The sequence below is a fragment of the Triticum dicoccoides genome, chromosome 5A (genome assembly GCF_002162155.2).
Source record: "Triticum dicoccoides isolate Atlit2015 ecotype Zavitan chromosome 5A, WEW_v2.0, whole genome shotgun sequence".
In the NCBI taxonomy this organism is placed as follows: domain Eukaryota; kingdom Viridiplantae; phylum Streptophyta; class Magnoliopsida; order Poales; family Poaceae; genus Triticum; species Triticum dicoccoides.
The window spans coordinates 329,740,316-329,767,985 of record NC_041388.1 but is presented as its reverse complement, the minus strand read 5'-3'; the positions used below and the strand labels follow the sequence as shown (position 1 = coordinate 329,767,985).

General features: G+C 42.5%; 2 protein-coding genes across 4 annotated transcripts; one reads left to right on the top strand and one right to left on the bottom strand.

Annotated features, from left to right (window-relative positions):
• The first annotated feature begins 4,445 nt into the window (after positions 1-4,445).
• On the top strand, positions 4,446-7,814 carry LOC119301303 (receptor-like protein kinase HSL1). Its single transcript, XM_037578254.1, has 2 exons — positions 4,446-7,029; positions 7,247-7,814. Exons 1-2 carry the CDS (start codon positions 4,509-4,511, stop codon positions 7,594-7,596), a joined length of 2,871 nt encoding a protein of 956 aa, XP_037434151.1. The 5' UTR covers positions 4,446-4,508; the 3' UTR covers positions 7,597-7,814.
• Positions 7,815-9,184: 1,370 nt separating this feature from the next.
• Positions 9,185-11,871, bottom strand: LOC119297284. Of its 3 annotated transcripts, XM_037575136.1 has the most exons (3): positions 11,734-11,857; positions 11,317-11,390; positions 10,398-11,199 (listed from the first exon to the last, which is right to left on the bottom strand). In XM_037575136.1, exons 1-3 carry the CDS (start codon positions 11,820-11,822, stop codon positions 10,904-10,906), a joined length of 459 nt encoding a protein of 152 aa, XP_037431033.1. In that variant the 5' UTR covers positions 11,823-11,857; the 3' UTR covers positions 10,398-10,903. The 3 variants fall into 3 exon arrangements, 1 of the variants encoding a protein (XP_037431033.1); XR_005145605.1 differs by lacking the exons at positions 10,398-11,199; positions 11,317-11,390 and adding an exon at positions 9,185-9,625; XR_005145604.1 differs by having other exon boundaries at positions 10,398-11,187; positions 11,317-11,871.
• Between the last annotated feature and the right edge of the window lie 15,799 nt (positions 11,872-27,670).

Here is a 27,670-nt window from a genome sequence, read left to right as displayed (position 1 = left end):
GCGGGGTGGTGTGGGGGTCGGGCGGCGACGGGGCTCGGCCTTTAAAGCCCGAGGGGGGCTGGCGTGCGGGAGGGGGCAACGAGGTGGCGGTGGCGTCGGACTCCTCATGGAGTCCGGCTCGGGGACAACAGGGACGGCGACGCGGGAGTGGGCCGAGTAGGCTTCGGCCTAGTCGGTGTGGAACATTTTTTTTAAAGATTCCAGCGAGAAAAATCCTAAATAAATAAAAATAAAAATCTAAAAATGCCAAAACAAATTTTCACCATCTAAATAAAATATTTAGAACAAAGTGAACATGTTCTTGGCCTAAAAATGAAATTTTGAAAAATGCATATTTTTCCAATTCAAATAAAATAGTAACAAAAATCAAATAAAATAATTTATTTGATTTTAATATTTTTCCCTCCAATATTTCGTTTATTTTGGAGAAGTCATATTATCTCCTCTCATATATTTTTATATGAAATATTTTCGGAGAGAAAAATAATAAAACCAAAATGATCCACTTTTCAATATTTGAGAAAATTCAAATATGAAAACTATAAAATCCCCAACTCTCTCCGGGGGTCCTTGAGTCGCTTAGGATTTTGGGATCACAAAGCCAAATTGCAAATAAAATATGATATGCATATGATGACCTTTATATAACAATCCAAATTGGAAATTTGGGATGTTACACAGGAGGCCGGCAAGGAGGAGGCGCGCCCAAGGGGGGGAGTCCTACTCCAAGTAGGATTCGCCCCCCCCCCCCTTTCCTACTTCCACAAGGAGAAGGGGAGAAAGAGAGGGAGAAGAGAAGGAAAGGGGGGGCAACCCCCTAGCCCTTGTCCAATTCGGTTTGGGCTTGGGCGGGGGCACCACACCTTGGCCTGCCTCCCCTCTTCCACCACTAGGCCCATGAGGCCCAATAACTTCCGGGGGGTTCCCGTAACCCCCGGTACTTTATGTCTCGACCCGAACCATTCCGGTGTCCGAATGTAGCCTTCCAATATATAAATCTTTATGTCTCGACCATTTCGAGACTCCTCGTCATGTCCGTGATCTCATTTGGGACTCTGAACAACCTTCGGTACATCAAATCACATAAACTGGTAATACGAATCGTCATCCAACGTTAAGCGTGCGGACCCTACGGGTTCGAGAACTATGTAGACATGACCGAGACACATCTCCGGTCAATAACCAATAGCGGAACCTAGATGCTCGTATTGGCTCCTACATATTATGCGAAGATATTTATCGGTCAAACCGCATAACAACATACGTTGTTCCCTTTGTCATCGGTATGTTACTTGCCCGAGATTCGATCGTCGGTATCATCATACCTAGTTCAATCTCGTTACCAGCAAGTCTCTTTACTTGTTCCGTAATGCATCATCCCGTAACTAACTCATTAGTCACATTGCTTGCAAGGCTTATAGTGATGTGAATTACTGAGAGGGCCCAGAGATACTTCTCCGACAATTGGAGTGACAAATCCTAATCTCGATCTATAAAACTCAACAAACACCATCAGAGACACTTGTAGAGCATCTTTATAATCACCCAGTTACGTTGTGATGTTTGATAGCACACTAAGTGTTCCTCCGGTATTCAGGAGTTGCATAATCTCATAGTCATAGGAACATGTATAAGTCATGAAGAAAGCAATAGCAATAAACTAAACAATCATAGTGCTAAGCTAACGGATGGGTCTTGTCCATCACATCATTCTCTAATGATGTGATCCCATTCATCAAATGACAACACATGTCTATGGCTAGGAAATTTAACCATCTTTGATGAACGAGCTAATCTAGTAGAGGCATACTAGGGACACTCTGTTTGTCTATGTATTCACACATGTACTAAGTTTCCGGTTAATACAATTCTAGCATGAATAAAAACATTTATCATGATATAAGGAAATATAAATAACAACTTTATTATTGCCTCTAGGGCATATTTCCTTCAAAAATGTCACCGAAGGTCCCATTTTCTGTGTGCGTTCACTAGGAGTAATCCATGACGGGGATTCCATGACGATGCTCATGATGCCCATAAAACGTCACTTTGGAGTAATCTATGATGTTATTAGCTATTCAATGACATTTTTGGCTTGTCCCAGTACGCCTAATCTAGTGTAGTGTGTATTGAAGTTTGTGTTGCACTTGGCCAAAGTTTACAACCAACTCCTCTTCTCTCCCCTCAACCTCATTAAAAATATGAGGTGGAAACTCTTATAGCCCACTTATTTCACTCTATTACACTTGATCCAATCTACAACCCACTTATGTTCACTCTCCTCCCCTCTCCGCTCCAACGGATCAAACATATGTTTTGGCAACTATTATATCATGCCTGCATGCATGTGCATTGGTTCCTGTGATAACAAAGTAGTTCCAATGTTCTCCTCCCTCATGCGGGTCCATGATAGCCTCTTTATGTGTGTTCGTTGACTGATTTCACGGGGCATTAATCACGAATTAGTCAGTTTTTGCAAGGAGGGGGAGTACCGCTCAAATTTCACGCCGTATTAATCATGGGTATTAATCACTAGTAATACCATAAGGCGTCCGGTCATAGCAAGTACAATGGTGGGATAAAAGCAAGCTTATATGGCACTTTTGTCTATGTAGAGGAGAGAGATAAGGAAAAGGTGAAGGAGTGGGCTCTCATGCAAGAGCCAGCCTCTACGCGTGCACCATGCTCTTAGGTCCCAATGCTACTGCCCTCTCGTCTTCCGTGCCAGTAAGGCGGGAGATTCTACATTCATTCTACTCCCTCCATTTGGGTTTGAAAGTTGGGGGCACCGATACATATATTATGAAGGTATACATGTATTTATTATGCTAACTGGATACATTTATAGTGAAGTTGGTTGTTTATACAATTTTTTGTGAAGGTATACATGTATTTATTATGCTAACTGGATACATTTGGAACAACTGATAGACCATATCATACCTTTGAACATAGAATTGTCTTTGTTTTCCCCTAAAATAATACCGTATTCTTCCAACACAAAGTTGAGAAGAAGAAAACTACCCACATATATTACTCTTTTTATGGAGAACAAGTATTATTTGAGTGCATTCTTATTTTATCTCAAATAATTGTATGATAAAAGACCAATAAATTAATGTAGGTATTAATTCATAATAATAGCCATTGTATTAAGCTTTACAAGAAAAGTGGTGGCACAAACTCCACATCTGAGAAATAATTTGGTGAAATTTTGTCAACTGTTGTAATTTTTCCGTGTCCTATGTTTTCCCCAAGGTAATATATTTTAGTAGTTATGTTTATTTTGTTTATTCAAATAACTCCAAATTCGGTGATCACATTACAAACACAAATCATATCATTAACCGATGTGCGTCAATATGTCTTCACTTCAACATGATTTGAGCATGACAACTGAAAAGGAGAAAAATGATTTTTTAATTTGTTATTAGCTTTTTGATATATTGTACGGTGAAATAGCTAGTATATGGTGGTACTTTTAGTGGAATTTTTTTGCAGCGTAGTAGATCTATTTGAGGGGTATCTGGCTGGAAAATAAGTTGAATGCCATCATTTTGACATGTTTGTAGAACTCAACTTTGTGGCATCAATTGGTCTATCAATAACTTTGTTTTGATTCTTCAAAAGAAGTTATCCAAAGCGCCAACACATATAATCTCAGTAATGGCCAGTTGGTGTACAATAGCATTTGGCGCGATCTAAACACAACAAGATAAGCTGACCCAGCCAATGGCATCATCACATCCGATGATGTTACTCAATTCAAGATGAATACGAGGAAAAATGACTTATTTCAAATGTATTCTTAGCTTATTTTGAAATATTGTGTGATAATATAGTCACTATATGATGACCCTTGCCCTTGTAGCGTAGAATATCTATTTAAGAAATATCTAGATGGATATATTAACCATTGTCATTTTGACATGTCCATGCAACTCAACTTTTGTCAACCAGTTTGTCGATAACTTCCTTGGTTCTTTAAAGAAGATATTCAAAGTCGAAGCATATGGCCAACACATATCATCTTTATAACGGCAAGCCAACGGTGTGCGCATTTGGCATCATCTGAACACAATAAAACACAATTACTCACAAAGAGTTGAAGCCAACCAATGGCACAACCTTTTTTGCTCCCCATTTCCTTGAAACATAGGCATTTAAGACTGCCTCTGATATATGTTACTCAATTCCACTCGAACACAACAAAATACGTTGGCTCACAAGGAGTTCAAGCCAACCAATGGCATGAACCCTCTCCGACACGCGTTACTCAAGAGAAACACGTGTCAAAGTGTGCATGACTCGTCAATAGGAGTCAGAGGCTCGGGTCATGCCGGGTACCTCATTTGGTACCCTTAGCCAAGATCCACTCTCCTTCCCCAATGATCTCACTACTACAATGCGCTGACAAAACCAGGGAGCCTTCCAATCCTGTAACTCCCTCCTTAAAACCCCTCTGCCCACACTCCCCACTCTCTCCACCCACCAAGCCCACAACCATGGCTGCGCTCCACCGCCTCCTTCTCCTCCTCCTTCCTCTCGTCGGCCTCCTAGTTCTACTCCCACTCCCGATTGCCGCCTCCGACGACGCCAGTTACCTCCTCGCCGCCAAGGCTGTGCTCTCTGACCCCGCCGGCGCCCTCTCCGTCTGGGATGCCGGGTCCAGCCATTCCCTCTGCGCGTGGCCGCACGTGTTGTGCGCCGGAAAATCCACCGCCGTGGCCGGGCTCTACCTCGTCAAGCTCTCCCTCGCCGGCGGCTTCCCGGCCTCGGTTTGCTCGTTGAGGTCCCTGCAGCACCTCGACCTCTCCCAGAACGACCTAGTGGGCCCTCTGCCCGCCTGCCTCACCGCCCTCCCTGCACTCTTGAACCTCACCCTCGCCGGGAACGGCTTCTCCGGCGAGGTCCCGCCGGCTTACGGCGGCGGCTTCCGGTCGCTCGTCGTGCTCAACCTGGTCCAGAACTCCATCTCCGGCGAGTTCCCCTGGTTCCTGGCCAAAATCAGCACCCTCCAGGAGCTCCTGCTCGCCTACAACGCGTTCACGCCGTCGCCGTTGCCGGAGAAGCTCGGCGACCTCGCCGACCTCCGGGAGCTGTTTCTCGCCAACTGCTCCCTGAGCGGTAAAATCCCTCCTTCCATCGGAAACCTCGGGAATCTCGTCAATCTGGACCTCTCCATGAACGCCCTCTCCGGCGAGATACCCAGGAGCATTGGGAATTTGAGTTCTCTGGTCCAGATGGAGCTCTACAAGAACCAGCTCTCCGGGAGGATACCGGTGGGGCTGGGGGGTCTCAAGAAGCTCCGGTTCTTGGACATCTCCATGAACCGGCTAACCGGCGAGATACCGGAGGACATTTTCGCCGCGCCAAGCCTGGAGAGCGTGCACATTTATCAGAACAACCTGACCGGGCGCTTGCCGGCGTCGCTGGGGGCGGCGACGCGTCTTGCCGATCTAAGGATGTTCGGCAACCAGATCGAGGGGCCGTTCCCGCCGGAGTTCGGGAAGCATTGCCCCCTCGGGTTCCTGGACATGTCGGACAACCGTATGTCGGGACCAATCCCGGCGACGCTGTGCGCTTCAGGGAAGCTGGCGCAGCTCATGCTGCTGGACAACCAGTTCGAGGGCGCCATTCCGGCGGAGTTCGGGCAATGCCGGACACTGACGAGGGTCCGGCTGCAGAACAACCGCCTCTCCGGGTCCGTGCCGCCGGAATTCTGGGCGCTTCCTCTTGTCCAGATGCTCGAGCTTCGTTCCAATGCTCTGTCCGGCACGGTCGATCCTGCCATTGGCGGTGCCAAGAACCTGTTCGACCTGCTCATACAGGGCAACCGATTCACCGGCGTTCTGCCAGCCGAGCTGGGGAATTTGTCCTTGCTGCGAAGGCTTCTTGCATCAGACAACAACTTCTCCGGTCCGGTGCCGCCGTCGCTCGTCGAGCTTTCTGAGCTATCCCAGCTCGACCTGAGCAACAATTCCCTCTCCGGGGAGATCCCACGGAAGATTGGACAGCTGAAGCAGCTGACAGTGCTGAACCTTTCGCACAACCACCTCGCCGGGACGATCCCTCCAGAGCTCGGGGAAATCCACCGGATGAACTCGCTGGACTTGTCGGAGAACGAGCTCTCCGGCGAGGTGCCCGTGCAACTGCAGAATCTCGTGCTCTCTGCTTTCAACCTGTCGTATAACAAGCTCAGTGGACCTCTGCCTCTCTTCTTCAGTGCCACGTACCAGCAGAGCTTCTTGGGTAACCCCGGCCTGTGCCATGGGGTATGCGCAGGCAACGACGACCACGGTGCCATCCCAGCCGCCAGAGTCCACCTGATCGTCTCCATCCTCGCGGCATCTGCCATCGTCCTGCTCATGGGTTTAGCATGGTTCACTTACAAGTACAGAAGCTACAAGAAGCGTGCCGCTGAAATCAGTGCTGTCGAGTCAAGTTGGGACCTCACATCCTTCCACAAGGTGGAGTTCAGTGAGATGGACATAGTGAACAGCCTCGACGAGAACAACGTGATCGGCAAGGGTGCGGCAGGGAAGGTGTACAAGGTGGTTGTTGGGCCTAGCAGTGAGGCCATGGCTGTCAAGAAGCTCTGGGACAGCGACGTCGAAAGCAAGAAGAAGAGGAACGATACTTTTGAGGCTGAGGTGGCCACACTGAGCAATGTCAGGCACAAGAACATCGTCAAGCTCTTCTGCTGCGTGACCAACGGCACCTGCCGGCTGCTTGTCTACGAGTACATGCCGAATGGCAGCCTGGGGGACTTCCTCCACAGTGCCAAAGCCGGCATCCTGGATTGGCCAACGAGGTATAAGATCGCGGTCCATGCCGCCGAGGGCCTCTCCTACTTGCACCATGACTGCGTACCCTCGATCGTCCACCGGGACGTGAAGTCGAACAACATTTTGCTCGATGCGGAGTTCGGCGCAAAGGTTGCGGACTTTGGTGTTGCAAAGACTATTGAGAATGGGCCGGCCACCATGTCAGTCATCGCTGGCTCCTGTGGTTACATTGCTCCTGGTGAGTTCTTGATGCCTGATTTGCTTCTAGCATGTTTAAAGCGTCATAAAAAATGTTACATGCAGTTTTTCCCTTGTTGAAAGCAACATTTACATGACATTTTCTGCATAATTATTTTGTAACTTTGTTCTTGTGCACTGGTGGCACTGCTAAAACCTTGTACTCCATATTTTAAGAAAGGACCGTGTGTGTGATTTTGTTCCTTTGTGCATTGCAGAGTATGCCTACACCCTCCATGTAACCGAGAAGAGCGACGTGTACAGCTTTGGCGTGGTCATTCTGGAGCTCGTCACCGGCAAGAGGCCCATGGCGCCAGAGATCGGCGAGAAGCACCTGGTGGTCTGGGTTTGCGACAATGTCGATCAGCATGGTGCGGAGTCTGTTCTTGATCACAGGCTTGTTGGCCAGTCCCATGATGAGATGTGCAAGGTTCTGAACATCGGCCTGCTGTGCGTCAACACCGTCCCGACCAAACGTCCACCGATGAGGGCTGTGGTGAAGATGCTGCAAGAGGTTGGGGGACAGAACAAGCCCAAGGCGAAGGAGGAGGTGGCCCCTTCTCTCTGAAGAACCATGGATAGGAATAATGCTAATTTTGTGCACTTCTTGGATCATGTACTTATTACCGTTAACTAGGAGTCATATCAGACCTTAAGAAGTGCACTGCTGATAGCAGCTAGTAGTAGTTTGTTCTGAACATTTAGAACTGCACTTTGGTAAACTCAAAAGCTTGGAAGCTAACCTTTTGCTCTGAATGAATGAATGAAATGTGCAGTTGCTGTCAACCAATCTGTGACAGAGATCCGATGTTGTTGCAAAGAATGCTTGATGCTTTTGTGGTGACTGGCTGTAACTTTTGTTGCCTCCATTTCCAGCACTGAAAGTGCACTTTGTTTCTTTTTCACACAGCCTTTTTCATCGTGAAGATGCTTTGGAACAGCTTATGGAGATGCTGCCATGCTCAGTGGGCTGAATGAAGCACTCATGAACCATAACAGGAGTACAAGTCTAGAAGTCCCATCTAAAGCATGCTTTGATAGCTCTGTTACCAGCACTAGTGCTTGGTGCTTTGGCGGTAGTGATTGCATTTCGGTGTCCCTGTTGACTGTTGTTCTCGTTTCTTCTTTTTGGTCGGTTTTCCTTTTGATTGTGCTGGTAAAGCAAACTCTGATACAGTCTCCAGTACCCATGGCTGCTGTAGTAACAACATAGCATAAGCTGGAGATGGCATTGCCTTTATGTACTCCTTGGCCTCCCCTTGACTACGGATCAGAAGTTTCACCTGCCTTTGCAGCTCCTAAATCATTGGTCGCCAGGACAAGTAAACTGTACACAAACTTATAGGGACAAAGAAATTTATTGGGATGCAGTTCTGAAGCCTATGTTCAGTAGAACACATAACTGTCTTAGCTTCCCAGTGGCACACATGTCCTTGCTAGGACCGGTGTACCTAGATCTAATTTTGCAACCTGTCATTGGATGAGTTGACATGGTGCCACTGCCATGGCGTGTGTTTAATCAGTGTTTAGCCCTTTCTGTTTTCTGTTGCTTTCTCTGGTTTTTGCACCGACCATGCATGGATGTGCTTCCTTGCCCTTTCTGATCCAGAGCCATCTTGCACCCTGAATGTGTATGCAGACGGAGCTGTTATGTTTTCTGCATACAGATGGAGTAAAGTTCAGGAACGAGAAACATGCACCCTGAATGTTACTAGGAAATGCATGGATGCCCATTGAGATGATGACACCATGATGAATCTTTAGAACTTCATGCCCCTGGGCTCCACGAATCTCCTCTTCAAAAAAAAAAGGTGCATCCACTAGTAGACGACTGCACCACTAGGGTTCGTGGAGCTGCTGCTGCTGCTGCTCCTGCACATTTTGGTCTCCTCGGCGGCCAATGAGATGAGAGGGCCTGCGCAGCCATCGCTGAACAATGATGGTGAAAAGCAACAAAACACAAAATGAAAAAACAAATACTATGAGCATATGATCGAGAGGCAATGCCTTTTCCGGCTTTGTGCATGTTTTCACACGCATGGACCACTCCAAATGGTGCATGCCTACACTCAGGCCAAATGGTGTGTCTCTGCTTTGTGGACAAAGACTACAAACAGCGGAACTCAGAAAGACTTGTAAACAACATGCAGTTTTTTAAAAAACAACGAGCCACCTCGTCGATTTCCATTAAAGAAACCCGCCACAAAGTTATTGCATGAAGTAGAAACAGAGATAAAGCAAGCCTGAAACACATCAGGCAAAACATCAACTGCACGCGGGCAGCAAGACCACGGCCAGATCGGGCCCAAGAGCAAACAGACTAGTTTTGATCCCGCAAAAAAAAAAGAGACTAGTTTCGAGCTCACAAACCCACAGGCAAAACACTCATGTAAATATGGCTTGAGATCACAACAAGCAAGCCTGGGAAGCTCATGCCAGAGCACACATAGAACAGAGATCAAGCATAAACAGAGCCCATCAACAGCAGATCCTCTTAGCCATATAGGATTCCAGCCATACCCCCTACCATGCGCCTCTCCCAGCACCATCTTGATCTTCAGAGCTCCCTCTTCAGTTTTCTCTTTGTCTTGTTTTTTCTGCAACATGCTCCAAGTTTTAAGTGACACCGGCTAAAAATAACAGCTGCAGGATCATCAGGAATTCTTAATCAAAACATGCACTGTCTCTTGTGTTCCAGATTTTTTTTCTTTCGGAAAGGGGTTACCCCAGCCTCAGCCTCTGCATCACAGGATGCACACAACCAAATTGTCACACCTCCCCTAAGAACCAGATGCCTCTGGTTTCTAGCGAAAGAATAGAGCCAAGTTCCCAGCATATCAGAAACCCCATCATGAGGTCTAGCCAGATCAAAGGCACACACAACCTCCCGCAAAAAAAATGGCACACACAACCACTTGCCAAACTAATTTTGCAAGACTGCGCTTAAAGAAAAGATGATCCAACAAATGAAGCGGGAGACAATGCATTTTAGCCTGCTTTGTTGCTGAAAGCAGAAGAGTCTTGGAAATACGAAGGAACCAAGGGATCAACACCACTGGAGAACCCAAGACAAAACAGCTTGTTTCATGTGATCATATTATCATGTCTGGTTTACATGACCAATAAGAAGCTTGAGAAGTTGAGTGCTTTGGAAATACAGGATAAAAAATTTCTAATGCAGGTGTTCTCTCTCTGGTCTTAACTCTTTTGGAGCGAACGGAACTCTGACCCGGTGGAGCAGGAAGGGGAAGGGGCAAAGGTGATCAAACGGCGACATCCCTAGAAGCTCAATGGTGATCGGAAGGGTAATATCAGCACCACTTGAGTTCAGAGAACTGGTTCGATCACGGTGAAGTGATGGGAGGAAAAGAAACAGAGTAAAAAGGGGCTGGGGAGTTCATTCCCTAAGGCAGTGGGGCGCACGCCACCCCCCAAGTCCTATTCTTTGGTAAATGCTCACCTCCTAACAGTTCAGATAATGTTTTACCAATTCAAGTCACCAAGTGATCTGAAATACTAGTAAATGATGCTTACTGGTAATTCCTACAACAATTGGTGGTAAATCATCCAATAAGCTCATTATGTTACACTCTATATTGCCATGCAAGGTTCTCTGAAATCTGAACTAATAGCAGAGTGAACTATTTTTTTTTCGATAAAGGGCGCTTTTATTATCTCGAAATGTAGCATCAAGCGGATACAAAACATTATGAGTAACACCCGGCCTCTGCATAACTAGGATGCACACAGCCCAACACGGAAAGTCTGACAAAATGAATGGAAAAAAACGACAAATCGGCGACAGTAGAGTCCTATAGACCGCGACAGTAGAGTCCTATAGACCGACACTATGCCTATGATATTACACTTTATACTCAGCAAGTGACGGTGATGTGAGGTTTCTTGATCTTGTCCCCAAACAGCTCACGAATCGCCTGCGACAATGAGAACCTTGTCTTCGACACCCATTTGCCGCTGTCTTCCGCTTGCACGAAGACCTCCAGGAAGTATTTGGTCAGGACGGCGATGTGCACCGCAGCACCGTCCTCGCCGCCGACGACCCGGATCCTGGTGGCCTCGTCTGGCACAGTGCACATGTCGTCCGGGAAACAGGAAATGGAGAACTCTGCGGTGTCCTTGTCGAGTATTCCCTCCGTTCCTAAATATAAGTCTTTGTAGGGATTCCATTAGATGGACTATATACGGAGCAAAATGAATGAATCTAAACTTAAAATGCATCTATATACATCCGTATGTGGTTCATAGTGGAATCTCTACAAAGACTTACATTTAGGAACGGAGGGAGTACAAGAAAACTGTGGTCTGCGGTCACCATCCAGTAGATCCAGTCTGATGCGTGCCCTGCGTAGTGGATGCTGGTCAACAATGGAAGTTCCGACTTTCGGCGAGCTCCCAGTCTGCACCAGCGCCGTCCGTGAGGAAATCGAGCGAGAAGTGCCGCGCGTCTAAGGCGTCCGCCGGTGGCGAGGGCGACGAGGGGAAGAAGACGGGGTTGCAGCCAGGTGGACGCGGAAACGCATACGTGCGATCTTCGACGCGGTAGTGTCCGACGACGGGGGCGTGCGGGTGGAGAGAACAGAATCGGCGGAGGAAGCCGCCGTCGGCGACGACGCGGCGCCACTGCTTGCAGGTGCAAGCGGCACGGACGAGTTGGAGAGAGGAAGGGAGGCGCAGGAATACTAACTCGATCAGCTCGTCGGGAAGGCGGTGCGTGGCCGCCGGCGACGCGTCCCTCCGACCATTCTTGCGACGGCGGCGGCTGCGAACCCCCATTGCCACCGGCAACCCCAGTCACGGGCGCAGGCTTTCCTTTCTGAACGGGCCATGGCTTTCTTTCTCTAGTTTCAAGGAAGGATATTTGTTGAGCCCGGAATTTCCAATTCAGCGCTTATAGCGCTGAATACGCGTTTTGGTACGTAACTCCACCTCTCTAGCCTACGTTCTGTAATGGGCGAGCCCATGTAGCAGTTATGGTTTTGGAATTCCGGGTAGCGAGTTTTTTTATAGTTATTTTAATTGAATCAACGAATATTTTTTGAATAGAAAATCAATATCTCATAGGAAAAACAAAAAATTGGTGAAGGCGATTTCAGAATAAACAAAATCAATATCAAAGTTACTTAGCTTATTTTTCTCAATTTCATTCGAATCACTCCTCGATTTAGTATATCTAATATGAATTGATGATTCGAACACGTATAGGTAGACCTTCTCAAAGGTTCTTGAAAAAGGGGTAATTTTTCTTGGCATGTATTCTTTTTATAGATTAACTATAGGATTCTTGTCGGCAAGGACTTCCAGTTATCAAGCTAAGAATATTATATCTATACTTTCATCTTAAGATTTCTTTTTTTTCCATAGGGGGTCATGATGTCTTTATGTAGAATTGTGGGCCTATTCATTAGCTCCTACTTATGGTGTACTATTTTTGTGACATATAGGAGTATGTATTATGACCGATTTAATAGAAAAGAGGGACTAAATCTGTTAATTGTTCTCGAGTAGCACATATTCCTATCGTAATTCCCTGATTTTGAAATGTTGCAAAGCCCGGGGCATTAAAAAGTGAGAAATACAAATAGAAATTAATATCATTCAAATTGCCATTGCAAAATAATTAGTGTTCCAGGCATTAACAAAAAAATTGGACTAAGAAAAGAAAGAGAGGAAAAAATTTCTAGTAAATACTACAAAAAAAGAGCTTTCACGTAGAACAAAAAATAATGATTTTTTTCTAAGTAGCTATAGGAAGATTCCAGTGGATTTTTTTTTCTATTTTATCGCTACTTTTCGCTTAATTTTTATTTTTATTATTTTTCCTTTTTCTTTTCTGTGAACATCTGATGAAATTCGTGAACATTTTTTCAAATTTGGGACTTCAAATTCACGAATACTTTTGCAAATCTATGAAGATTGTTTCAAATTCATGAACAATTTCGAAACTCCCGAATGTTTTTAAAATTCAAGAACATTATTCAAATGTCAACCAATTGAAGTTCCTGAACATATTTCAAATTCTGAAAAAAATTGAATTCTTGTTGTTTTCAAATTCGTGGCATCTTTTTAAAATTCATGAATTGTTAAATATTGATTTGTTTTTCAAATTGATGGACTATTTTAAGTACGTGAATATTTTCAATCTGCAGGTAGAATTTTGACTATATGAAAAAAATCATAACAAAAACAAACTCTTAGACCAGCGAGGGAAGAAAGCCATGCGAGCGAAGTTAGCGGTCGAGTGGGGATGAGAGAGCATGTGAGCTATGAGCTTATAGGTCGCGGTCTGCCTACCAATTCTGTGCGAGCGGCCGTCGCCAGTGGCGCCTATAGCCGAATAGGGTTCCCGTTGGAGTCTTCCTCTTGAACGCCTTGAACACCACTTGGTGAACCCACCGCCCACAATGTATAGGAATTAAAAAATCAATCACAAATTCAAAAAAGACCACATGTCGAAAAAAGGTTAACGAATTTGAAAAAAAGGTTCACAAAATCAAAAACAAATGATTTTTAAAAATGTCTGTTTTAAAAAATCATCAAAAGTTTAAAAAGTTCACAAAAATTTACAAAGTTCATCGATTTCAGAAAAAGTTCATGAATTTAAAAAAGTTCATAAATTTTGAAAAAATTGTGCATTTTGGAAAAGGAAAGGAGAAGAAAAGGAAAACTAAAAAGAAAAAACAAAGCTGGTTCAGAAAAAAAACGGTTGGGAAGTTTCCCAAAACTTGGAAGAGCTCTCTGCCATTGCACCCCTTAGATGTGCCGGCCCAGTAAGTAACGCCTTCAGCGCCAGTTAACGATATGCACATTAACTGGCGCCAGAAGGCCCCAAGTAGAATTTGGTGTTAACCGGCGCAACAGAAGCCTAATAGGATTCAACGTCATGTTGTGTCCTTAGTTCAACACGCAAAATAAAGGGAAAAGCTTATCGTCATCCGGCGGATCGTAGTAGTCGTGTCTGCCACCTCCGCTGCATGACACACGTCCAATTGATGGCTTGCATGCCATTCTTTATCGAACGCGCTTTCGAAACAAAGACTATGTTTTAGAAACATATGCAGTGTTGTAATGGTCTATGACGGGTCTAGTTTTGCAACAAAACCTCTGTTGCGGAATTTTTTTGCAACAAAACCTCAGTTGCAGAAAAAATTGCAATAAAACCCTAGTTCTATTTTTTTCGCGACAAAACAGCCATTGCAAGAAAAATTCCGCAACAAGACCCATGTTGCAGAAATAATTCTGCAACAAGACATGTGTTGCGGTTATAGAGGCACGCTCGGCTCGCTTGATGCGGCAATCCGACGGCTCATGAGCTGGCTGATCTTTTAAAAATATCAGTCGGTGGACGCGTAGCACACCCCCAAAATAAAGGAGCGGAAAACACCCAATCACCGTGGGGTGGCCCATCTAGATTTTCATTTTGTTATGTTTTATACCACGTTTAAAGAAAATAGTGTGATAATTTGTTTTTTAAAAGACAAAATTAGTGGTTAAGAAAAGCGGAAATATTTTCTATATTTCCAAAAAATATTCACGGATTTTTTATAAATATTTTTTTCGGTTTATGAATATCATGGGAAAGGAAAAGTGTGTTCTAGTACACAAACAAATGCTTGTGTATAATAAATAAAAAATTCATCATGTATTTTGAAAAATTAGGTATAAGAAATACTCCCTCTGTCCCTATAATATAAGACGTCATTACATCTAATATGCGAGTATATTGGATGTAATAACGTCTTATATTATAGGACGGAGGGAGTACATATTCATGCATCATTATTAAATGTTCATGTATATGAAATAAAATGTGCCATATGTATTTAAAGATGTCCATTTTATACAAAAGGCCATGTATTAAGATACTGATTCAAATGAATGGACGATAGGAAAAATGTAGAATTTTTTCCTTTGGTTTGATCTTTGTATGGAAAACAATTGAGTTTTACAATCCACCAATTTTTTTTTACATTCCTATGCACAAATAGCAAGGCAAATGCCCTAGCTATAGTATTACAATACTGCATTTTCATATGTTTTAATCCTAGTTTGACAATTTTTTAGGATTGTATGTATTTTCTATTCCTGCGAATGAAGCACTCAATTATGTAAAATTCCTATATTTCCACAATCTGATGTTTTGCACATGTAATCCTATCATATTCCTACATTGTTCCTATTGATGTGTTTTGGGGTCTTCGAATCTCGATGTTATTTTTATTATGTTGGAGATGCTTTGTACATCCGGTGAACTATGATAATAGATCTGGATCATTTTCACAAAAGAGAATAAAAGAGACCCTAAAGGATGTTCATACTTATGAAATAGAAAAGTTCAATGTGTATCTGGAAAAGTGCGTGTAGGCAAAAAATATATCCACATATAAATAAATTCCCAATGACTAGTTCATATAATTCTTAATTTTCTTACAAGAAGTATTGTTTCCTAAAATTAATATTGTGTATTTTCTTATTCTAAGAGTACAATTCTTATTGTTGACTTTCTTACATTTAAAATGGCAATATACGAGTTCTAACACATTTCTAGTATTTATTACAAATCAATAAAATAACTATGAAACAAGCAATGCGAGTAGTGAATTTGACAGAGGTAGCGTATAGTAAAGAACACACTTACTCTGACTAGTGTACTTAGGGCACTCCCAATGCATTATAACTTTTTTTACGGGAAGGCCTTCATCTAGCTTTATTAAAATCAGATAACACTTACATCATCCGCTAAAAGACTAGAGATAAAACCAGGGGGTAAGTCCAACCACAAAGGCAGAGGATCGACACACCCCTCTTGAGATACCACATGGGCAACCATATTAGACTCTCTAGTACAATGTTTAAAAAGAACCTTCCCAAACTCCTCCTTTAACCTTTGACATTCTTGAGGATAGGAGCAGCCACCATAGAATATCTAATGTTCAGATTTGAAGATTCCACGTCAACCAAAATACCCATCCGCACGAGGAGGGAATTACTCTCAATGCTATGGGCAAGCTTCAACCCTTCAACTAGAATTGTTGCTTCTGCCGAGACAATATCCACAACGTGCTTGAGTTTTGCAGTAGAAGCACTGATGAACATACATGTATGGTCCCGTATGATGACTCGACATGAACCCACATGATCATCGACTCATCATCGGAGAGAGAAGCATCCACATTTAATACTAATTGTTCAAGTAAGGGCTTCTTCTAGGAATTTAATCTTGGGGCAGACAGTGGCTTCCCAGCTGCACATACAAATTTTAAAGCCACGTCTTGAATGGATGGGCATGTAAGTTATGGATGTTGTACCTCCACGTGGACCTTGCATATAGGGCACTGTCCCGTTGGTAATATGTGATGGTTTGCTAGGTGGACTCCAGACGAATATCTTTACTTGAGCCAACATCTTCAAACTCCACAATCTTTTCCAACCCGCGTGAGGTGATGATCCACCTACCCAAAAGAGTTTGGGCTCTGACTCGCATAGCAGTCCTCCCAATGTATATAACACGACGAGCGTATACTAAAGACACCTAACTTAGTTAAGTGCCAAGACACATAATCCTCAATTTTGTACTGGTGAATTGGAATCTACAGTATGCGCTCGTCGCCAATGTGCCAAACATTCCAACATATCATGGTCTCATCCCATTCACTTGTAACATGATCAATAAGTTCATTTACTTTAGTTAGAACTCCGTTATCCCGGACTGTGATAATTTTTCTTAAAGAACTGTTTGGAATCCAACAATCAGTCCAAATATTGATTTTCATGGCATTGACAACCCTTCAAATACAACCTTTTTCAAAAGTTTGAATTCCTGACCAAATACTCTCCCAAACATAAGATGATCCTTTTTTCGGCTAAGAAATAAGTATATCTCTAGAGCATAATATTTTGACCGGAGAACCCTGGCACATAATGACTCATAATTCTTAATTAGCCTCCAACATTGTTTTGCAAGCATTGCCAGGTCAAATCTACTCACATCACAGAAACACATATATACCACCTCTCTCCTTTGGGACACACATCTTACATCATGCGAACCAGTGCATTTTACGTTGGTTTTTCTCGTCACCCCACCAATAATACAAAATGGCGTTAGTGATTCCCTTGAAAATTCTCTTTGGGAATTTGAATACACTCATCGCATAAGGGGGCTACTAAGGGAGTCCTGGATTAAGGGGTCCTCGGGCGTCCGGGCTATGTGACGTGGGCCGGACTAATGGGCCATGAAGATACAAGACAGAAGACTTCTTCCCATGTCCGGATGGGACTCTCGTTGGCGTGGAAGGCAAGATTAGCATGCAGATGTGAATATTCCTTTCTTTGTAAACCGACTCTGTACAACCCTAGCCCCCTCCGATATCTATATAAATCGGAGGGTTTAGTCCGTAGAGGCAATAATAATCATATAGGCTAGACAATTAGGGTTTAGCCATTATGATCTCGTGGTAGATCAACTCTTGTAACCCCTATACTCATCAAAGTCAATCAAGCAGGACGTAGGGTATTACCTCCATCAAGAGGGCCCGAACCTGGGTACAACATCGTGTCCCTTGTTGAAAGAACATACGGTGCCCCCATATTTGGTTTTGGTAATTGATGACAATCTCTATGGACTAATGGTTGCCTTGAGTTATATTTGAAGGTTTTGTCCATAGGCTTTTCTTGGAGTACATGTGTTGGTTTCAAGGAGAGTTTGTGTCGACTAAGGTGCTATTCAAGGAATTACCTAAAGATTGGTCTTGTGAGAGGTTGATCAAGACTAAGTCAAAGAGTGAATCAAGTTGATCAAACCACAAAGCATAGAAGATGTACCGAGAGGGATCAAGTGATCCCATGGTATGGTAAGCATTGTCAATTACGCTTTGTGTACTAACCCATGGTCTTCGTGAGAGTTCTTTGTGGGGTTAGGTTGCGGTGTGCAAGTTCAAATGGAGCATGATAACCCACAAGTATAGGGGATCGCAACAGCTTTCGAGGGTAGAGTATTCAACCCAAATTTATTGATTCGACACAAGGGGAGCGAAAGAATATTCTCAAGTATTAGCAGCTGAGTTGTTAATTCAACCACACATGAAAACTTAGTATCTGCAGCAAAGTGTTTAGTAGCAAAGTAATATGATAGTGATGGTAACGGTAACAAAAGAGTAATGAAAGCAAAGTAATGTTTTTGGTATTTTGTAGTGATTATAACAATAGCAACGGGAAAGTAAATAAGCGTAAACCAGTATATGGAGAGCTCGTAGGCATCGGATCAATGATGGATAATTATGTCGGATGTGGTTCATCAAGTAACAGTCATAACCTAGGGTGACACAGAACTAGATCCAATTCGTCAATGTAATGTAGGCATGTATTCCGAATATAGTCATACGTGCTTATGGAAAAGAACTTGCATGACATCTTTTGTCCTACCCTCCCGTGGCAGTGGGGTCCTAATGGAAACTAAGGGATATTAAGGCATCATTTTAATAGAGAACCGGAACAAAGCATTAGCACATAGTGAATACATGAACTCCTCAAACTACGGTCATCACCGGTAAGTATCCTGATTATTGTCACTTCGGGGTTAACGGATCATAACACATAATAGGTGACTATAGACTTGCAAGGTAGGATCAAGAACTCTCATATATTGATGAAAACATAATAGGTTCAGATCTGAAATCATGGCACTCGGGCCCTAGTAACAAGCATTAAGCATAGCAAAGTCATAGCAACATCGATCTCAGAACATAGTGGATACTAGGGATCAAACCCTAACAAAACTAACTTGATTACATGATAAATCTCATCCAACTCATCACCGTCCAGCAAGCCTACGATGGAATTACTCACGCACGGCGGTGAGCATCATGAAATTGGTGATGGAGGATGGTTGATGATGACGACGGCGACGAATCCCCCTCTCCGGAGCCCCGAACGGACTCCAGATCAGCCCTCCCAAGAGGTTTTAGGGCTTGGCAGCAGCTCCGTATCGTAAAACGCGATGATTCCTTCTCTCTTATTTTTTCTCCCCGAAAGCAGTTATATAGAGTTGGAGTTGGAGTCGGGAGGTCTCTAGGGGGCCCACGAGGTAGGGGCGCGCCCTAGGGGGGGCGCCCCCCACCCTCGTGGCAAGGGTGTGGGCCCCCTGGTCTTCATCTTTGGTGAGGATTTTGTATTATTTATTGTAAGATATTCCATGGAGTTTCAGGTCATTCCGAGAACTTTTGTTTTCTGCACATCAAACAACATCATGGCAATTCTGCTGAAAACAATGTCAGTATGGGTTAGTTCCATTCAAATCATACAAGTAAGAGTCCAAAACAAGGGCAAAAGTGTTTGGAAAAGTAGATAGGACTGAGACGTATCAACTCCCCCAAGCTTAAACCCTTGCTTGTCCTCAAGTAATTCAGTTGAAAAATTGAAAGAAATAAAGAAAAACTTTTACAAACTCTGTTTGCTCTTGTTGTTGTAAATATGTCAAGCTAGCATTCAAGTTTTCAGCAAAGATTATAACTAACCATATTTGCAATAATTCTCAGGTCTCATGATTACCCATATCAATAGCATAATTAACTAGCAAGCCATAATAATAAATCTCGGATGACAACACTTTCTCAAAACAATCATAATATGATATAACAAGATGGTATCTCGCTAGCTCTTTTTGAGACCGCAAAATATAAATGCAGAGCACCTTTAAAGATCAAGGACTGACTAGACATTAATTCATGGTAAAAGAGATCCAATCATAGTCACACCCAATGTAAACTAACAATAATGAATGCAAATGACAGCGATGCTCTCCAACTGGTGCTTTTTAATAAGAGGGTGATGACTCAACATAAAAGTAAATAGATAGGCCCTTCGCAGAGGGAAGCAGGGATTTGTAGAGTTGTCAGAGCTCGGTTTTGAAATAGAGGTGAATAACATTTTGAGCGGTATACTTTAATTGTCAACATAACAACCAAGAGATGGCGATATCTTCCATGCTACACACATTATAGGCGGTTCCCAAACAGAATGGTAAACTTTATACTCCCGCTCCACCAACAAACATCAATCCATGGCTTGCTCGAAACAACGAGTGCCTCCAACATACATTAGGTCCCAGGGGGAGTTTTGTTTTGCAATTATTTTTATTTAGCTTGCATAAAGTATGGGACTGGGCATCCCAGTGACCAGCCATTTATCTCGTGAGTGAGGAGCGGAGTCCACTCCTCTTGAGAATAACCCGCCTAACATGGAAGATGCAGACAGCCCTAGTTGATACATGAGCTATTCGAGCATACAAAACAGGATAATTATTTGAAGGTTTAGAGTTTGGCACATACAAATTTACTTGGAACGGCAGGTAGATACCGCATATAGGAAGGTATAGTGGACTCATCTAGAATAACTTTGGGGTTTAAGGAGTTTGGATGCACAAGCAGTATTCCCGCTTAGTACAGGTGAAGGCTAGCAAAAGACTGGGAAGCGACCAACTAGAGAGCGACAACAGCCATGTACATGCATTAAGATTAATAAACATTGGATGCAAGCATGAGTAGGATATAATCCATCATGAACATAAATATCGTGAAGGCTATGTTGATTTGTTTCAACTACATGCGTGAACATGTGCCAAGTCAAGTCACTTAAATCATTCAGAGGAGGATACCACCCTATCATACCACAACATAACCATTTTAATAGCATGTTGGCACGCAAGGTAAACCATTATAACTCATAGCTAATCAAGCATGGCACAAGCAACTATGATCTCTAATTGTCATTGCAAACATGTTTATTCATAACAAGCTGAATCAAGAACGATGAACTCATCATATTTACAAAAACAAAAGAGGTCGAGTTCGTAGCAGCTTTTCTCATCTCAGTCAGTCCATCATATATCATCATAATTGCCTTTCACTTGCACGACTGAGCGATGTGAATAATAATAAGAGTGCACGTGCATTGGACTAAGCTGGAATCTGTGAGCATTTAATAAACAGGAGAAGACAAGGCAATATGGGCCCTTTTGTCAGATAAACAATAATGCATATAAGAGTCATTTCAACAATTTAATCATGGTCTTCTCCTATTGACCCCAAAGAAAAGAAAAGAAATAAAACTATTTACACGGGAAAGTTCCCAACAAGCAAAAGAAGAACATGAAATATTTTTGGGGTTTCTTTTCAATTACTACTACAATCATGGAAAGTAAATTAATTAAAAGATACAACTAATTTTTTTTGGTTTTTTCTTAAGGTTTATTAAACACACAATAAGAAAGCATAAAATGAAATAAACTAGTATGGATGATACAATGAAAAAGTATGAGCACTGACATCTAGCAATGAGTGTGTGGACATAAATATAATGTCGGTGAGAAATACGTACTCCCCCAAGCTTAGGCTTTTGGCCTAAGTTGGTTTATGGCCACGGCTGGCCTGGCTGATATCCATAATAATAGTTGTTGGGGTCGTACTATGATGCAGAAGAAGAAGGCTCCGATTGCCACTGGCTGGCAATCATCTTCGGATCCCACTGATAGTTAGACTGTCGCGAAGGATCAAATTGTGGTTCCGATTCTGGCTTCTAGGCTGGTGTAGGGTTCCGGTAGGCGTGGATAGCCGTCAACGGAACAAGGTACGTGCCTACAGTCAAATCAAACAAAGAAGGAGCAGGCAGGGTAATAGTCTCAGGATGATGTTTATTAAAGAACAATTGATATTTAAGCTCTCCTGCCCTATTCTTCACAATAAAATCATGTGCCACCATACTTTTATAATCTAAATAAACACGAGGTAGCACGTATTTTTCCTTCTCAGCATGCCTAATAGGTATGTTAAAATGTGCAGCTAGGCGTGTAGCATAGATGCCTCCAAAGTTGGGACCCTTAGTACGGTTCATACTTAACCGTCTAGCAATAATGCCGCCCATACTAAAAGTGTTATCACTGTATAAACCTTGGAGCAAAATAATAATATCAGGGATACTAAGGTTTCCACAGTTTCCACGACCAATTAAGCAACGACTAGTAAATAATGCAAAGTAACGTAAGAAAGGAAAATGTATGCTAGTGATTCTTGCATCGGAAACCTTCCTAGTTTCCCCTAGAGTGATAGTATTAATAAATCCCTCCATATCATCACGATGTGGTTCTTCTGTCTTGCCCTCAAAAGGGACTAAACAAATCCGACAAAAATTATAAAGTGACATCTCCTTATGCTCATCATATAAATGGAACTCCACCGTAGGTGGTGAGTTCCTAGAATGAAAATGAAAGTTTTGCACAAAGGTATTTGTGAGTAAGAGATACTGATTGCATTGGTCGTGGAGGAAAGCGGTGAGGCCTGCATTATGAGCCAATTCATGAAAATCTTCATAAATCCCGGCTGCTCTCAAGAAATCCTCAGAAGGCCATTCAGACGCCCGAACCTCCGCGGTGCGCGACAAATTATACTTAGGCTTCAGTGCCTTTTCCTTCGAGCTTTGGCTCGATGAGCCCCTCAATAATCTCCTCATCATTTTCTGAAAAATTCTGAAATTTTTAGTAACTTCAAAATAAAAGTAAACCAAACTCAATAATATTGATAGCAACTACTCCTACAAGTGCCTAGGGCCTATATCATGCATCAAAACTACTTTTGACCATATAAATTTGACATGCAAGCTCAAGAACAGGGTCACCTAAGCAGCAAAATTTTGCAATGAATAAAGCACTAGAACAGAAACTAATTGGACCAATGGAGGAGTCACATACCAAGGAACAATCTCCCCGAGTAGTTTTGTGAGAGGTTCTTTGAGCAAGGAGATCGAAAATGGCAGCACAAAGGGCTGGAACTCGTGCTTGAGTTGGTTTTTCGTGTTTATGGGAGGAAGAAGAAGAGGATGGGTGCAGGAATAAGTGGAGGAGGGCCACCGTGGGCCCACGAGGCAGGGGGCGCGCCCTCCACCCTTGTGGGCAGGTGGTTGACCCCCCTGGTGTGTTCTTCATTCCATAAATCCTCAAATATTCTATAAAAATCATATTTAATTTTCCGGGCATTTGGAGAACTTTTATTTTTGAGGTATTTTTATATTGCACGGATAATCAGATAACGGACAGACAAGTTATTTACTTTTATTTTATTTAAACTAAATAACAGAAAGTATAGAGAGGGTACAGAAGGTTGTGCTTCTAGTTTCATCCATCTCATGCTCATCAAAAGGAATCCACTAACAAGGTTGATCAAGTCTTGTTAACAAACTCATTCCCATTAACATGAAACCGAAGAAATTTTGAATAACACTAGGTTACCTCAACGGGGATATGCACATCCCCAATAATAAGTATATCATATTTCTTCTTGACAGTAGGAAGAGGAAATTCAAAACCTCCAAATATAATCGATGGAATTTTTCCGATAGAATTGATACTATGAACTTGAGTTTGTTTCCTCAGAAAGTGTACCATATGCTCATTACCATTAACATGAAAAGTGACATTGCCTTTGTTGCAATCAATAACAGCCCCTGCAGTATTAAGAAAAGGTCTTCCAAGAATAATAGACATACTATCGTCCTCGGGAATATCAAGAATAACAAAGTCCATTAAAATAGTAACGTTTGCAACCACAACATGCACCTCTGTATCCTGAAGGCCATCCTAACAGAATTGAGCAAGATTCTCAGAGAAATAATATAGATGCACCTAGTCCTTCTAAAAGGAAGAAAAAGAATCAACTTTATGATAAGAAAGATTTGCTCAACGTTTTCTGAACCCAAGGCTCTCTTTCTTTACCATGTTTCCTAGCAACAAAATCTTTCTTATCATAACGTTGATTCTTTATTGTGGGTTATCAAGATCAATAGCGGGTTCAATTTCTACATCATTATCATTACTAGGTTGAGCATCATTATGAACATCATCATTAACATTTTCATTAGGTTCATGTTCATTGCCAGATTGTGTTTCAGCATCATACATAGAGATATCATTTGGATTATCAGGTGGTTCAGCAATAGGTTCACTAGAAGTTTGCACAGTTCTATCATTTTTCTTTTTCTTCCTTTTAGAAGAACTAGGTGCATCATTATTATTTCTCTGAGAATCTTGCTCAATTCTCTTAGGGTGGCCTTCAGGATACAAAGGTTCCTGAGTCATTCTACCAGTTCTAGTAGCCACTTTAACAGCATAATCATTTTTCTTACTATTCATCTCATTGAGAAATTCCTTTTGAGCTTTAAGTACTTGTTCTACTTGAGTGGTAGCCATAGAAGCATGTTTGCTAACAAGTTTAAGTTCACCTCTAATATTAGCCATATAATCACCCAAGTGTCCAAGCATATTTGAATTGTATTTTAATTGTCTACCAAAATAAGCATTGAAGTCTTCTTGCTTAAACATAAAATTATCAAACTCATCCAAGCATTGACTAGCAATTTTAGCAGGAGGGATTTCAGCTTTATCATATCTATAGAGAGAATTTACCTTTACTACCTGTGTCGGGTTATCGAGGTCTGGAGGTTCTTCAATAAGTAAAGGATCAAGATCATATGTTTCTTTAATGGGCGGTAACTTAAGACCATGTATTTCTTCAATAGGAGGTAAATTCTTAACATCTTTAGCTTTAATACATTTTTCTTTCATAGATTTCTTTGCCTCTTGCATATCTTCGGGACTGAGAAATAGAACACCTCTCTTCTTCGGAGTTGGTTTAGGGATAGGATCATTAATTGGAGCAGGAGCTGGCTCAGGAGGTGGCTCAGGAGGTGCCCAATTATTTTCATTTGTCAACATATTATTCAATAAGATTTCAGCTTCATCCGGTGTTCTTTCCCTGAAAAGAGAACCAGCACAACTATCCAGGTAATCTCTGGAAGCATCAGTTAGTCCATTATAAAAGATATCAAGTATTTCATTTTTCTTAAGAGCATGATCAAGCAAAGCATTAAGTAACTTGAGAAGCCTCCCGCAAGCTTGTGGGAGACTCTCTTCTTTAATTTGCACAAAGTTGTATATTTCCTTTAAACCAGCTTGTTTCTTATGAGCAGGGAAATATTTAGCAGAGAAGTAGTAAATCATATCCTGGGGACTACGCACACAACCAGGATCAAGAGAATTAAACCATGTTTTAGCATCACCCTTTAATGAGAACGGAAATATTTTAAGGATATAAAAGTAGCGAGATCTCTCATCATTAGTGAACAGGGTAGCTATATCATTTAATTTAGTAAGATGTGCCACAACAGTTTCAGATTCATAGCAATGAAAAGGATCAGATTCAACCAAAGTAATTATATCAGGATCAACAGAGAATTCATAATCCTTATCAGTAACACAGATAGGTGAAGTAGCAAAAGTAGGGTCAGGTCTCATCCTAGCATTTAGAGATTGCTTATTCCATTTAGCTAATAACCTTTTGAGTTCATATCTATCTTTGCAAGCTAAAATAGCTAAAGAAGCTTCTTGATCAAATAAATAACCCTCAGGAATAACAAGTGATTCTTCATCATCACTTTCATCTTCATAATCAGACTCAATATTTTCAATCTCTCTATCCCTAGCAATTCGTTCCTCGAGAAAATTGCTAAGTGGCGTAGTAGTATCAAGCATAGAGGTAGTTTCATCATAAGTATCATGTATAGCAGAAGTAGCATCATCAATAACATGCGACATATCAGAACGAATAGCAGAAGAAGGTTTAGGTGTTGCAAGCTTACTCATAACAGAAGGTGAATCAAGTGTAGAGCTAGATGGCAGTTCCTTACCTCCCCTCGTAATTGAGGGATAAATTGTTGTCTTAGCGTCTTTCAAATTCTTCATAGTGTCCAGCAGATATAAATCCCAAGTGACTCAAAGAATAGAGCTATGCTCCCCGGCAACGGCGCTAGAAATTAGTCTTGATAACCCACAAGTATAGGGGATCACAACAGCTTTCGAGGGTAGAGTATTCAACCCAAATTTATTGATTCGACACAAGGGGAGCCAAAGAATATTCTCAAGTATTGGCAGCTGAGTTGCCAATTCAACCACACCTGGAAACTTAGTATCTGCAGCAAAGTGTTTAGTAGCAAAGTAATATGATAGTGATGGTAACGGTAACAAAAGAGTAATGAAAGCAAAGTAATGTTTTTGGTATTTTGTAGTGATTATAACAATAGCAACAGGAAAGTAAATAAGCGTAAACCAGTATATGGAGAGCTTGTAGGCATCGGATCAATGATGGATAATTATGCCGGATGTGGTTCATCATGTAACAGTCATAACCTAGGGTAACACAGAACTAGCTCCAATTCGTCAATGTAATGTAGGCATGTATTCCGAATGTAGTCATACGTGCTTATGGAAAAGAACTTGCATGACATCTTTTGTCCTACCATCCCGTGGCAGTGGGGTCCTAATGGAAACTAAGGGATATTAAGGCCTCCTTTTAATAGAGAACCGGAACAAAGCATTAGCACATAGTGAATACATGAACTCCTCAAACTACGGTCATCACCGGTAAGTATCCCGATTATTGTCACTTCGGGGTTAACGGATCATAACACATAATAGGTGACTATAGACTTGCAAGGTAGGATCAAGAACTCTCATATATTGATGAAAACATAATAGGTTCAGACCTGAAATCATGGCACTCAGGCCCTAGTGACAAGCATTAAGCATAGCAAAGTCATAGCAACATCGATCTCTGAACATAGTGGATACTAGGGATCAAACTCTAACAAAACTAACTTGATTACATGATAAATCTCATCCAACTCATCACCGTCCAGCAAGCCTACGATGGAATTACTCACGCATGGCGGTGAGCATCATGAAATTGGTGATGGAGGATGGTTGATGATGACGACGGCGACGAATCCCCCTCTCCGGAGCCCCGAATGGACTCCAGATCAACCCTCCCGAGAGGTTTTAGGGCTTGGCGGTGGCTCCGTATCGTAAAACGCGATGATTTCTTCTCTCTTATTTTTTTCTTCCCGAAAGCAGTTATATAGAGTTGGAGTTGGAGTCGGGAGGTCTCCAGGGGGCCATGAGGTAGGGGGTGCGCCCTAGGGGGGCGCCCCCCACCCTCGTGGCAAGGGTGTGGGCCCCCTGGTCTTCATCTTTGGCGAGGATTTTTTATTATTTATTGTAAGATATTCCGTGGAGTTTCAGGTCATTTCGAAAACTTTTTTTCTGCACATAAAACAACGTCATGGTAATTCTGCTGGAAACAGCGTCAGTCCAGGTTAGTTCCATTCAAATCATACAAGTTAGAGTCCAAAACAAGGGCAAAAGTGTTTGGAAAAGTATATACGATGGAGATGTATCAGAGCATCACGAAGAGATTAAATGCTTGAAGCTTGCCGTCCTTTGTGGTGACAATGGACTTGTGAAGATGTGCGGAAGAGTGGATGTGGAGTATGGGGGAGCAATCAACTAGTCTTCATCGAGTCAAACACAATTAAGAAAGGTGGTCAAACTTGAGGGAGTCAAGATCGTCATCATCTAGCTCAAGTGGACCACGTGCAAGGCAAAGGTTTGCCCTTGATAGGTTTTCTATTTTACCGGTCTCATGATGGTAGTTGAGAGACCGGGTTATAGGATCGATTGCCGTACTATCAAGGGGGGCTCTCGATATGTGGCTTGATCGTATCATTTGTAGAGAGCTCAAACC